The following is a 12,828-nucleotide window of genomic DNA, read 5'->3' as shown; positions in this document are numbered from 1 at the left end:
CCAATCCAGATGCGATAAAGCAGTGATTTGGTTTTATTTGGATACGTTGTCATGCGCATGCACTTGGAAAGCAGCTAAAGGACTAAGGTGATGGTAGTTACCTGCTGAACCAAGAGTTGACACTGTGCACTAATGCCTTTTCTCTTTCTCCCACTGTAGAAGTAGTAGTTGACAGGCACATCCCTAAATACATCACCTCTGGTTCCCAACTGCCTGAACCTGCCTCTTTCTGCCCTCCAGATTGAAAAATGGCTCTGGTGCCATTTTGGAGTCAGTTAAAGAACTTGCCTTTTCAACTGCCAATTATATGTGGATCACTACAGTACCCCAAATCTTTGTCTGTTTCTTCTGTCTTCATTACAGTAGCATAGTCAGCAGGATTTTCTACAGAATGGAAGACTGACAGTCATTCCACAGCTGACATGACTTCCATTGTCTGCCCTTGTGGATCCGCCCCTTCCTGCCTGGATCCCATATGACTAGAAGGTCAGCCATGCTTAAGTTAATTCTGCCTTTGGCTTCCATCTGAAAAGAAGTCATTGCTATCTTTGTAAAAATTATTTTTTTATTATTATTATTATTTTCATTATACAGGCTCACGGACATGCCCAAAACTTTCTTCTGTCTAGTTTTTGTCAAACCTCGTTTTGTGTAACATTTATTGAGCAGCAATCCATAGAAGCTCATTCTATCTGAAACTGTCTTGTTTCTCCATGAAAAGCATAATTACGTTTTTGGAATAAGTAACACGTAAACAAATATTTTTGAGCAGAAAATTCCTATAAGTTTATTACAATTTATTTGAATAAAACAAAACCAAAAGCACAAAAAATGAAAACAAAAATCGGAAGTAGTCTTAATGAACATTCTCAGATGTTTTCCTTCATCTACTGTAAGTTACTTTCAATGGCTTTCAATTCTTTTTGCCTGGGGGAAAAAAAACAAAGCCTTAGGTTACTGTTAAGAATCCAAGAATAAAACTAAATTTAAAAAAATCATTCAAATGACATGTTGATATGGGTGAGGAAAAGTAACATCTTTTACAAGTACCATAAATTTACACAGGATGTTACAGACTTGCATCAAATGTATGTTTTTGTTGATGATAATATGATGATAATAATAATAATAATTCACTACTCAAAGCGCTACATACAGAGAAGACACGAGATTTGAACCTATTACCTCACCACTGCTAAATGGTAGCTTAACCACTGTGTCTTTTGCGCAGATCCGTAACGGAGCAGCGTTACTGCTGTGACAAGTGGTTGAAAATGAAATGCACAAATACACATGAATGCGAATGTCTTTTACTGACTGATAGTGGGGCTTCAGCAACATGTCAATTGAGCAATTTCTTTTTCTTTGGTTTTATTCTTGAATAAAAGCATACTTGTTTTGTTACATCTTTTGTGAAAGTGTTTCTGGGATATTTGGGCTTCACATATCCTACACTTCACATCAAAATTATGTCGTTATTACTATAAAATATGAAAACATTTCATGTTTTAGCCATGTGTTCAGCATTTCTTGCCTCACATTTCCTCTGTCATTCTGTATTTACACAGCTTGTTGTAGGCATAGAACACACATGAAATGTATGTACTTTCAAATCAAGATTTTTCATTACCTATATATTTCCTTACAAATGCATCGCCAGATAAACACTTCAACACACTTCATCTGACTAAATTGTAGCAGGCTGTATTCTGCTAATCCACACATTTGCAAAACAAAAGCAGGCTATTAGCACAGTGAAAAGGAGCTACAAGCTTCTTGGTGTATGTCAGGATAATTTAAGGAGGTCATAGACAAAGAAAAAAAATCATAAGGTTCAGGGATTCTAGTGTTAGATGGGTCAAGCTGTGAAGGAGCTTGAAATAGTCGGCTAACTGGTCAAGAAGTGACACTTCCATCCAGGCCATTGCGCTTTTATGACCCGGGGACTGAAGGGGTGGAGTCAGTTGCCCTCAATGGGCGGTTTTTTGGCACTGTAGAGGAAAAGGAAGACAGCACACTTAGCAACATCGCCCCCTCTTAGACATGGTGGGATTACATACCTGGGAGAAACCTGGAGGGTGACCCTCTGATGCACATGCGTGACAAGGATTTAGGATTAGGTTGTATCATTAAATTTGTTGGATATAACTCAAGAGCCTACATTATGTGCTAGTGAGAATTGTGTGCAGTTCTGGTCACCACAATACAAGAAAGACATAACAGCACTTGGAGCTTGGAGCTGTACAGAGAAGAGCAACCAGGTGTATCCCAGCACTGAAGAACATGTTCTGCTGAGACAGGCTCAGAGACTGTTTGTTCTTGAGAAAGGGAGACTGCATGGGGAGCAAATCCTGGTCTTCAAAATCTTCAAAAGCACTGAAAATGTAGTTCCAGTAGAATTCTTTCAGCTTTGGGGGGAATCACACACTCATTGACACCAGTGGAAATTAAGGGAAAGTTCATGACTGAAGCCAGGAAGCACTTCTTTATGCAAAGAATTTTGGCAATCTGGACCAAACTATTGAGTCATGCACTGCAAAAAAATGAGCTCTAAGCAAGTGGAAAATCGTTTATATCATGATATTAAATCTTCTTTTCCTTATTATAAGAATTTTGGACTTATCAAAAAAAATGTATTACGATTATTTAGCTTACTTTAAGAAATCTTCTCAACTTTTGGTTTGTTTGCAAAACAAATCCCATTTAAAGTTTTTTGTGTCGTTTTTGTATTTGCATTTTTGCAGTGTGGAGTTGAAGCTGAGACTATTACAACTTTTATGAAAGATTTGAAAGAGATATTCGGACAGCTTAGCTATTAGCTAAACACACATTTTTGATGGACTACATGTTTTCCTCTTGTTTTTCACTGTTCTTATATTCTTAAGTTCTCTGTTGTGAATGATTTTTAATATGTTATGAGCTTCAGAACTTGGCAGCCTTGCTTTGTGAATTTGTTTGGTCTGGCATATTGTTGCTGAGCTGTTGTTGCCCCACAACACTTCCACTTCACAATAATAGTCCTTACAGTTTACCGGAGAAGATCTAGAAGAGAAGAAATTTCATGTACTGACTTGTGGCAATGATGATACATCCTTCAAACCGTGCCACATTTAATGTCACATTGAGCTCTTCAGTACAACTGATTTACTGACAATGTTCACCAATGGACATTGCATGGCTCTGTGTTTGATTTTATGCATCTATTACCAATGGGTGCAGCTTAAACACCTGAACTGAAGAGTTTGGAGAGATAGCTACAGTCAGGTCCATAAGTATATTAGGGCAGTAATACAATTTTCATAATTTTGGCTCTGGGCACCACCACAATGGATTTGAAATGAAGCAATGAAGATGTGATTGAACTATAGACTTGCAGGCCTTTAATTAAAACATTGTATGAGCCATTTTTATACATGTTCCTCCCATTTTCAGCAGCTTAAAAGTATGTGGACAAACAAACAAATATAATGATCTTTTTCAAAATTTGGTTGAAAATCCTTTCCAGTCAATGATTGCCTGAAGTCTGAACCTATGGTCATCTCCAAGTGCTGGGTTACCACCCTAGGGATGCTTTGTCAGGCCTTTATTGAAGCTTTCTTCGAGTACTGTTTGTTCGTTGGACTTTCTGTCATCAGTTTTGTCTTCAGAAAGTGAAATGCGTGTCCAGTTGGGTTGAGGTCAGTTGACTGACTTGGGCATTGAAGAATATTCCAGTTCTGTTTTTTGAACAGCACTTGGTTTACAGTCACAGTATGTTTTGGCTCATTGTCCATCGTACTGTGAAGTGTCGTCCTATCAGTTTTGCAGCAGTTGTCTAAATCTGAGCAGACAGTATAGCTTTGTACACTTCAGAAATAATCCGGCAACTTGACTTCCATTCGCAGTCACATATGCCCATGCCATAACACTGTCTCCACCATGTTTCACAGATGATGTAGTATTCATTTGATCATGATCCATTCCTTCTCTTCTCCATATTCTCCTCTTTCCGCCATTCCAGTACATATTGATATTAATTTCATTTGTCCAAAGAAAACTGTTCCAGACCTGGACTGCTTTTTTAAAAATCATTTTTTGGAAAAGTCTAATCTGCACTTCCTATGCTTGAGGATTACCAGTGGTTTGCACCTTGTGGTAAATCCTCTGTCTTTACTTTTATGAAATCTTCTCTTGATTGTTGACATTGGTAATGATAGCTCTACCTCCCGGGGAGTGTTCTTGGTTTGGCTAAATGTTGTGAAGGGGTTCTTCTTCACCAAGGAAAAAATTCTGCCATCATCCAGCACAGCTGTCTTCTGTGGTTTTCCAGACCTTCTGATGTTGCTCAGCTCACCAGTGTGTTCCTTCTCTTTAAGAATGTACCAGATAGTTGATTTGATCTCTCCTCGTGTTCCTCCTCTGTCTCTCTGATGGGTTTGTTTGGTTATCTCAGCCTAATGATGGCCTATTTTTACTTGCATGGACAGTTCTTTGGGCCTCATATTGAGAGTTCACAGTGATAGCTTCCAATCCTCAGACCTTCTACCTGCTTAATAGTTGATGAAATAATGAGGGACCATCTCACATTTGGCTATGGAACAGTTTGTCAATCAAATGTCCAAGTACTTTTGGGGGGACCATGTATAAAAATGGCTGTCATTCCTAAATGGCTCATATGACATCACTGGTCAACAAGCATTTTGCTACTGGGATTCTTTCATCTGTACTTTAACAGGTTTCACTTGCTGACTCCAAATCTGAAAACCGTTTTCATCCAGCATATCCCGTTTTTTTAGTTATGATGTTGGACAAGTAGGGTGACTGGACAGTAAAGGCGTTGGGTTTCAGCATTTAAGAAATAAGTTTGGTCTTGAGAAAAGTGAAGCCAAAATTAAGGATGATGTTTTTGTTGGCCCTGAAATCCGTGAACTGATGCTTGATGATGAGTTCAAAAGGAAACTGAAGCCCACTGAATCAGCACCCTCATTCGTGCGGGTTGTCCAGAATGTTCTTGACAGTCACAGAGCAGAGAATTATGCTGAGCTTGTGGAGAATATACTGAAAGTATATTAGCTTACAGGAACCAGAATGTCACTGAAGACGCATTTTTTACATTCTCATCTCGACTTTTTTCCAACAAATCTAAGCGATGTCAGAGATGAGCATGGGGAAAGATTTCATCAAGATACAATGGTGATGGAAAACCGATATCAGGCAAAATTTACTCCGAGTATGATGGGTGACTACTGTTGGTTCATGCAAAGAGAGACGGATGGAAGTACAAGCGCAAAAAGTGAGTGCCTCAGACCATTTTGAGCACACTGACCTTGCTTTTATATTGAGGTAAATTGACATAAACATATTTTAAAGTGTCTCTGGTTTCGTCTTCTGGTTTGTTTTCAGAATAAACACATTCAAACCATTTTGGTGGGACAGAATTCAAACTCTAGATATTGTGTTGATATACTATATTGATATTCAAAAGTGTCAAAACGACAATGATGTGTATCTCAAAAATCTGATGTGCTAGCTTAATTCCAATTTCATATATTTACTCAGTTTAAACTTAATAGAGAGTTGGTCTGAAGTTCCCAGTTTCTTCACTTTATATCCATTGCTGTGGCATTTAGAGCCAAAGATATGAAAATTGTGTCACTGTCCACACACCTATGGACCTAACTCTACATTATTTTGGATATATAGTTTATCTAGCCTACTAATTCCACTAACACCAAATGGGGTTTACATTTTGACCCAAAACAGAAATAAGGCAAAATTCAAACCTTGGAAGAAAACCTGAACTCTTGGACTAATGATGAACAAAAGACCTTCATCCAGCATATGAGCCATCTGTGGGTGGTGCTTGAACTAGATTTTTAAAAAAGAAAAACATATGTGCAATGTGGTACAGAAAATTTTGTGAAAACAGCATGGAAAGGACAATGCATACATGTATTCTTACCCTCAGTAGTACAGTAGCCCCAGAGTTTATCCTCATCGTAATTGGTGGTGATGGAGCACCACTCTTGACTGCTGTCCACTTTGGTGCAGGAGTTGTAGGTCACACCTTTGTAGATGAAGGGAAAGACGCATTCTGGCCTGTCAGCACTGCCACCAAATGTTTGAACTCCTGGAATCAGAGAAAACAATTTTGTAAAATATTTCAACTTTACAATAAATTTCTTCCATTAGTTGTCATGTTTAATTGTCATGTTATATTACAACATTAGAGCACTCTATTGAGAGCAGGCCATTCTGCCCAACAAAGCTTACCAGTCCTATCCACTTAATTTTTCCAAAATAACATCAAGTTGAGTTTTGAAGGTCCCTGAAGTCCAACTGTCTACCTCATAACTTGGCCACTTATTCCTATGCTTCTATGGTTCACTCCATGAAGAAAAACCTAATGTTTGTGTGAAATTAATCCTTAACAGGTTAACTGTGTCCCCGTGTTCTTGTTGAACTCAGGTTGAAATCACCGTCTTGATCTACTGGACTAATTCATAATTTTAAACACTTTACCCATGTCATCTTTTAATCTCCTTTTTGCGTAAACTGAAAAGGCTCAGCTCTTTTAATCTTTCTTCATAACTCATCTCCTGTAGCCCTGAATCAGCCTAGTCGCTCTTCTCAAAATACTGTGCCTGCAGTCCTAACAGCACTAACAGAATTTCAAAAGATTTCTGGTCTCAAAATTAATTTGAACAAAAATGTGCTCTTTCCAGTGAATTCTCAAGCATACAATATTAGATCGGACACCTTTCCTTTTTATCATCGCAGATCAGTTTAAATACTTAGGGGTAAAGATCACGAGTAAACATAAAGCTCTTTATCAACATAATTTCGCCATCTGTATGGAAAAATTAAGCAAGACTTGCATAGATGGTCAACCCTTCATCTCACTTTAGTTGGAAGAATTAACATTGTTAAGATGAATATCCTTCCGATGCGCTCTTTCTATTTCAAAACATTCCAAAATACATTAATAAATCATTTTTAAGAAATTAAATTCAACCATAAACTCATTTATTTGGAATACAAAACATCCACATATCCAAAGGGTGACCCTACAAAGACCTAAGGAAGAAGGTGGCATGGCTCTACCTAACTTTCAATTTTATTACTGGGCGGCAAAGAGACAAGCTATAAAAACCTGGACATGGACACAAATAGGTGAGCAGACACAGGCTTGGTCAGCAATAGAAATAAAATCCTGCAGTAATTTTTATCATCCTTGCTTTGTACCCCAATAAATGCAAGTCATCACCAATATACTAATAACTCAGTTGTGCTTCACTCACTCAGAATGTGGAACCAATGTAGGAAGTATTTTAAGATAGAGAAGTTTTTATCTGTGGCACCTCTGAGAACCATCTTTTTCATCCTCACAAACTTACGCAGTTTTTAATGCATTTGGGATTAAATCACTTACAGATCTGTACATAGACAACGTCTTCACATCCTACAAACAACTACACTCCAAATTTAACTTCCCAGCAACACATTTCTTTCACTACCTTCAAATTAGAAACTTTGTTACACAGAACCTGCCCAACTTTCCTCACCTCCCACCTACCTCTATACTGGAAAAAAAGTTTGATTGGTTTTGAGGACTCAAACAGCATTTCTGTAATATATAAAAACATTCTACAGTCCCTCCCTTACATTAGAGTACCGTGTGAAAAGGATCTCTCACTCAACATTTCAGAAAAGGAGTGGAAAGTAGCAATGCACAGAATTCACTTGAGCTCCATATGCACAAAGCATGCAATTATTTAACTTAAAATTATACATCGAGCACATCTCTCACTTAAAATTGTCCAAAATGTTTCCCCGGAAAGATCCAACCTGTGAACGTTGCAATCAAGTTCCAGCTGGGCCATTTGTTTTGGGCCTGCACCAAATTAACATCATTTTGGACAAAAATCTTTGAATGCCTATCAGACAGCCTTGGTGTCACAATCCCTCCTAATCCACTAACAGCTGTGTTTGGTGGGCTCACAGAGAGGATTAAAGTGGAGAAGGACAAACAAACTGTGATTGCCTTTACAACACTATTGACATGTAAACTTATCACGCTCAACTGGACTCCTAACTCACTTCTTTTAAGTCAGTGGATAACTGATGTAATACAGTGCATCCGGAAAGCATTCACAGCACATCACTTTTTCCACATTTTGTTATGTTACAGCCTTATTCCAAAATGGATTAAATTCATTTTTTTCCTCAGAATTCTACACATAACACCCCATAACGACAACGTGAAAAAAGTTTACTTGAGATTTTTACAAATTTATTAAAAATAAAAAATTGAGAAAGCACATGTACATAAGTATTCACAGCCTTTGCCATGAAGCTCAAAATTGAGCTCAGGTGTATCCTGTTTCCCCTGATCATCCTTGAGATGTTTCTGCAGCTTCATTGGAGTCCACCTGTAGTAAATTCAGTTGACTGGACATGATTTGGAAAGGCACACACCTGTCTATATAAGGTCCCACAGTTGACAGTTCATGTCAGAGCACAAACCAAGCATGAAGTCAAAAGGAATTGTCTGTAGACCTCTGAGACACGATTGTCTAGAGGCACATATCTGGGGAAGGTTACAGAAAAATTTCTGCTGCTTTGAAGGTCCCAATGAGCACAGTGGCCTCCTCATCATCCGTAAGTGGAAGAAGTTCGAAACCACCAGGACTCTTCCTAAAGCTGGCCGGCCATCTAAACTGAGCGATCGGGGGAGAATGGCCTTAGTGAGGGAGGTGACCAAGAACCCAATGGTCACTCTGTCAGAGCTCCAGAGGTCCTCTGTGGAGAGAGGAGAACCTTCCAGAAGGACAACCATCTCTGCAGCAATCCACCAATCAGGCCTGTATGGTAGAGTGGCCAGACGGAAGCCACTCCTTAGTAAAAGGCACATGGCAGCCCACCTGGAGTTTGCCAAAAGACACCTGAAGGACTTTCAGACCATGAGAAAGAAAATTCTCCGGTCTGATGAGACAAAGATTGAACTCTTTGGTGTGAATGCCAGACATCACGTTTGGAGGAAACCTGGCACCATCCCTACAGTGAAGCATGGTGGTGGCAGCATCATGCTGTGGGGATGTTTTTCAGCGGCAGGGACTGGGAGACTAGTCAGGATAAAGGGAAAGATGACTGCAGCAATGTACAGAGACATCCTGGATGAAAACCTGCTCCAGAGCGCTCTTGACCTCAGACTGGGGCGACGGTTCATCTTTCAGCAGGACAACGACCCTAAGCACACAGCCGAGATATCAAAGGAGTGGCTTCAGGACAACTCTGTGAATGTCCTTGAGTGGCCCAGAGCCCAGACTTGAATCCGATTGAACATCTCTGGAGAAATCTTAAAATGGCTGTGCACCGACGCTTCCCATCCAACCTGATGGAGCTTGAGAGGTGCTGCAAAGAGGAATGGGTGTAACTGGCCAAGGATAGGTGTGCCAAGCTTGTGGCATCATATTCAAAAAGACTTGAGGCTTTAATTGCTGCCAAAGGGGCATCGACAAAGTATTGAGCAAAGGCTGTGAATACTTATGGACATGGGATTTCTCAGTTTTTTTATTTTTAATAAATTTGCAAAAATCTCAAGTAAACTTTTTTCACGTTGTCATTATGGGGTTTTGTGTGCAGAATTCTGAGGAAAAAAATGAATTGAATCCATTAATAAGGCTGTAACATAACAAAATGTGGAAAAAGTGATGCGCTGTGAATACTTTCCGGATGCACTGTATATTATCTAGGGGCGGCACGGTGATGCAGTGGGTAGTGCTGCTGCCTCACAGTCATGAGACCCAGGTTCGCTTCCCAGGTCCTCCCTGCGTGGAGTTTGCGTGTTCTCCCCGTGTCTGCGTGGGTTTCCTCCTGGTGGTCTGGTTTCCTCCCACAGTCCAAAGACATGCAGGTTAGGTGCATTGGCAATCCTAAATTGTCCCTAGTGTGTGCTTGGTGTGTGTGTGTGTGTGTGTGTGTGTGTGTGTTTGTGTGTGTGTGTGTGTGTGTGCACGCGCCCTGGGGTGAACTGGCACCCTACACAGGGGTTGTTTCCTGCCTTGCGCCCTGTGTTGGCTGGGATTGGCTCCAGCAGACCACCGTGACCCTGTAGTTAAGATATAGCGGGTTGGATAATGGATGGATGGGTGGATATATTATCTAAAATTGGAGAAAGTCAAATTCTCACTTAGAGGATCAGTACAAAACGTTTTAAAAACCTGGCAAGATCTTTTAAATAACATTATAGAATAAGCATTTAAACTGAGGAAGTGGATTCTCTCCCCTGTTTTTCTATTCAAACTAATTTTATGTATTTACATATTTTTTCTATTATTAAAGTGCCACTCTGCTGACCTAGCTCTCTTTCTCATGGGTGGGGTTGATTTGTTTCAAACCAGTTTTGTTAAACTTGACTTGCATGTATGGAATGTTTTTTGATTTTAATAAAATAAAAAATATTAAAAAAAGCAATCCTATCAGTGCAAATTAATATCAATGGGTTTAGTCCTAATTGATGGCCTATAAAAAGGTTTCTCATTACTATGGTATCACACAAGAAGCATTTCATGATGGGTAACAGCAAAGAGCTCTCTCAAGACCTTTGCAACCTTATTGTTGATGGCACTGGTGACAGACGTATTTCTAAACTTCTGAAAGTTCCAGTGAGCACCGTTGGGGCCGTAATCTGGAAGTGGAAAGAACATCATTTAACCATAAACTGGCCATGACCAGGTGCTCCTTTCAAGATTTCTAACAAAGGAGTCAAAAGAATAATCAGAAAAGTTATCCAAGAGCTGAGGACCACTCGCGGAGTACTTCAGAAAGACCTGGAATTAGCAGGTACAGTTGTTTCAAAGAAAACAATAAATAATGCACTCAGCCGCCATGGCCTCTATACACGTTCACCACATAAGTCTCCACTGCTGCAGAAAAAGCACATTAAAGCTTGTTTAAAATTTGCGGCACAACATTTGGACAAGCCAATGAAATACTGGAAAAATATAGTCTGGTCAGATGAGACCAAAATTGAACTCTGTGGATGTTGTTGCACACATCATGTTTGGAGGAGAAATGGCACTGCACATCACCCTAAAAACACCATTCCAACATGCTGTTTTCAGCATATGGTACTGGCAGACTTCATATATTTGAAGGAAGGAAGAAGGAATAGAGAAATGCACCAGGACATTCTTGATAATAATCTGCTGTCATCTACCAGGATGCTGAAAATGAAACAAGGGGGGACATTTCAGCAAGACTATGATCCCAAACACACAGCCAAGGAAACTCTCAATTGTATTCAGAGAAAGAAAATCAAGCAACTAGAATGGCCCAGTCAATCACACAACTTGAATCCAATTGAAAATCTATGGAAAAAACTGAAGATCAGAGTTCATAGGAGAGGCCCCTGGAACCTTCAACATTTGAAGACAGTTTCTGTGGAACAATGGGCCAAAATCACACCTGAGCAATGCATGCAACTAATTTCTCCATACAGGAGGTGTCTCGAAGCTGTCATTACCAACAAAGGCTTTTTTACTAAGTATTAAATAAATTTCAGTAAGCGTGTTCAATACTTATTCCCTGTGTCATTCCACTTTATTACACATAACTTACTTTATGGACTTATTTGTTTTGATTTCTTTGTATGTGTGGATTACTTGGCTTGTTACTGACATTTGGTGAAAATTTCATGTCAATAGCCCCATTAGAAATATATTTACTGAGAAAAACGTTGACGCTGTGGTGTGTGGCCGGCTAAATATTCCTGCCATCACCCCCAGGCCGGCAGGTGGAGCTCTCCCAACAGCGTGGACGTTCCCCGAATTCCAGCAGGGCCTCATGGACTTTGTAGCTTATATGCACAGCCCTGCTGGATACCATGGGGACCACCAGGAGTCGCTGTGGGGAGGCTGCCGGACTCTTATTTGACCTATAACCCGGAGGTGCATCATGATCACATGACAAGAGGAAACGACGTGCTTCTGGGTTGAAGAAAGGAGCTTTTTATCCGACTCGGAAGTGTTCATGATCACACGGACAGAAGGGAGAAACACTTCCGGGTTAGGGACTATATAAAGGACTCTGGGAAACCAGTACGCTGGGCTGAGCTGGGAGGAAGGGTGGTGAAGTGTCTGGGAGTGTGGAGGATTGATTACTGTGTTGTTTATTGTTTATATGAGTATTGTGGAGTGTAGGTGCTTTGTGCACTTTAGTAGTGTCCAAATAAATAATTCTTGGACTTTCACCTGGTGTTTGGCGTGGTACCTAAGGGTTCGAGAGGTCGATAAAGGCCTCAACTGTTACAACGCGTTCAATACTTATGTTCCCCGCTGTATCTATTATACTTGATTGCATGAATTGGCGGTTTTGGAGCATTGGTTGGACTGAAACCTGAGAGCAGAAACATAATTTTATAAAGGATAGATGAGACAGGACAGGACGAAGAGATGACACATACTCTGAGGATTGTCCTGGGTTGTAGTTAAAAGAAAAAAAAGTATAATGAGAAAGTGAGAATGTAGAATGAAAGGAGCCCTGACGCCCCAAAAAGGGTTGTCTAGTGTTCAGATTTCTAGAATGGACCAGCACTGAAATAATTTTGTTACGGACCAGGATTGAAATGATTTTGTTCCTTTTGACTGCATTGTCCTTTTTGATGTATCTGAAATGACCACGAAGATTGTCTGTTGTTAACCCCCCTCCCTTAAGTCAATTTCCCATTTGTAATCTTATACAATATGGATACATCTCCAGACAACATACTGTAGTTCTAAGGAATATTGAGGGACAAGAAATCCAAAGTCATGAGCTCTGGCTTGTGACTGGAACAAAAAGATTGGG

At 39.9% G+C, this 12,828-nt stretch overlaps 1 protein-coding gene across 1 annotated transcript in view; it reads right to left on the bottom strand.

Moving 5' to 3' along the window:
* Positions 1–903: 903 nt before the first annotated feature.
* Positions 904–12,828, bottom strand: part of LOC114647714 (uncharacterized) — a 165,201-nt gene continuing 153,276 nt past the window's right edge. The window contains exons 12-13 of the mRNA XM_051924291.1: positions 5,889–6,109; positions 904–927 (exon numbers count right to left, since the gene is read on the bottom strand). Of these exons, the coding sequence (XP_051780251.1) occupies positions 904–927; positions 5,889–6,109 (245 nt within the window). The remainder of the gene's footprint in view (positions 928–5,888; positions 6,110–12,828) is intronic.

Source organism: Erpetoichthys calabaricus, chromosome 3, assembly GCF_900747795.2.
Source record: "Erpetoichthys calabaricus chromosome 3, fErpCal1.3, whole genome shotgun sequence".
Lineage (NCBI taxonomy): Eukaryota > Metazoa > Chordata > Cladistia > Polypteriformes > Polypteridae > Erpetoichthys > Erpetoichthys calabaricus.
Note: the sequence above shows the minus strand (reverse complement) of the source record. Positions and strands in the feature narration are given on the sequence as shown.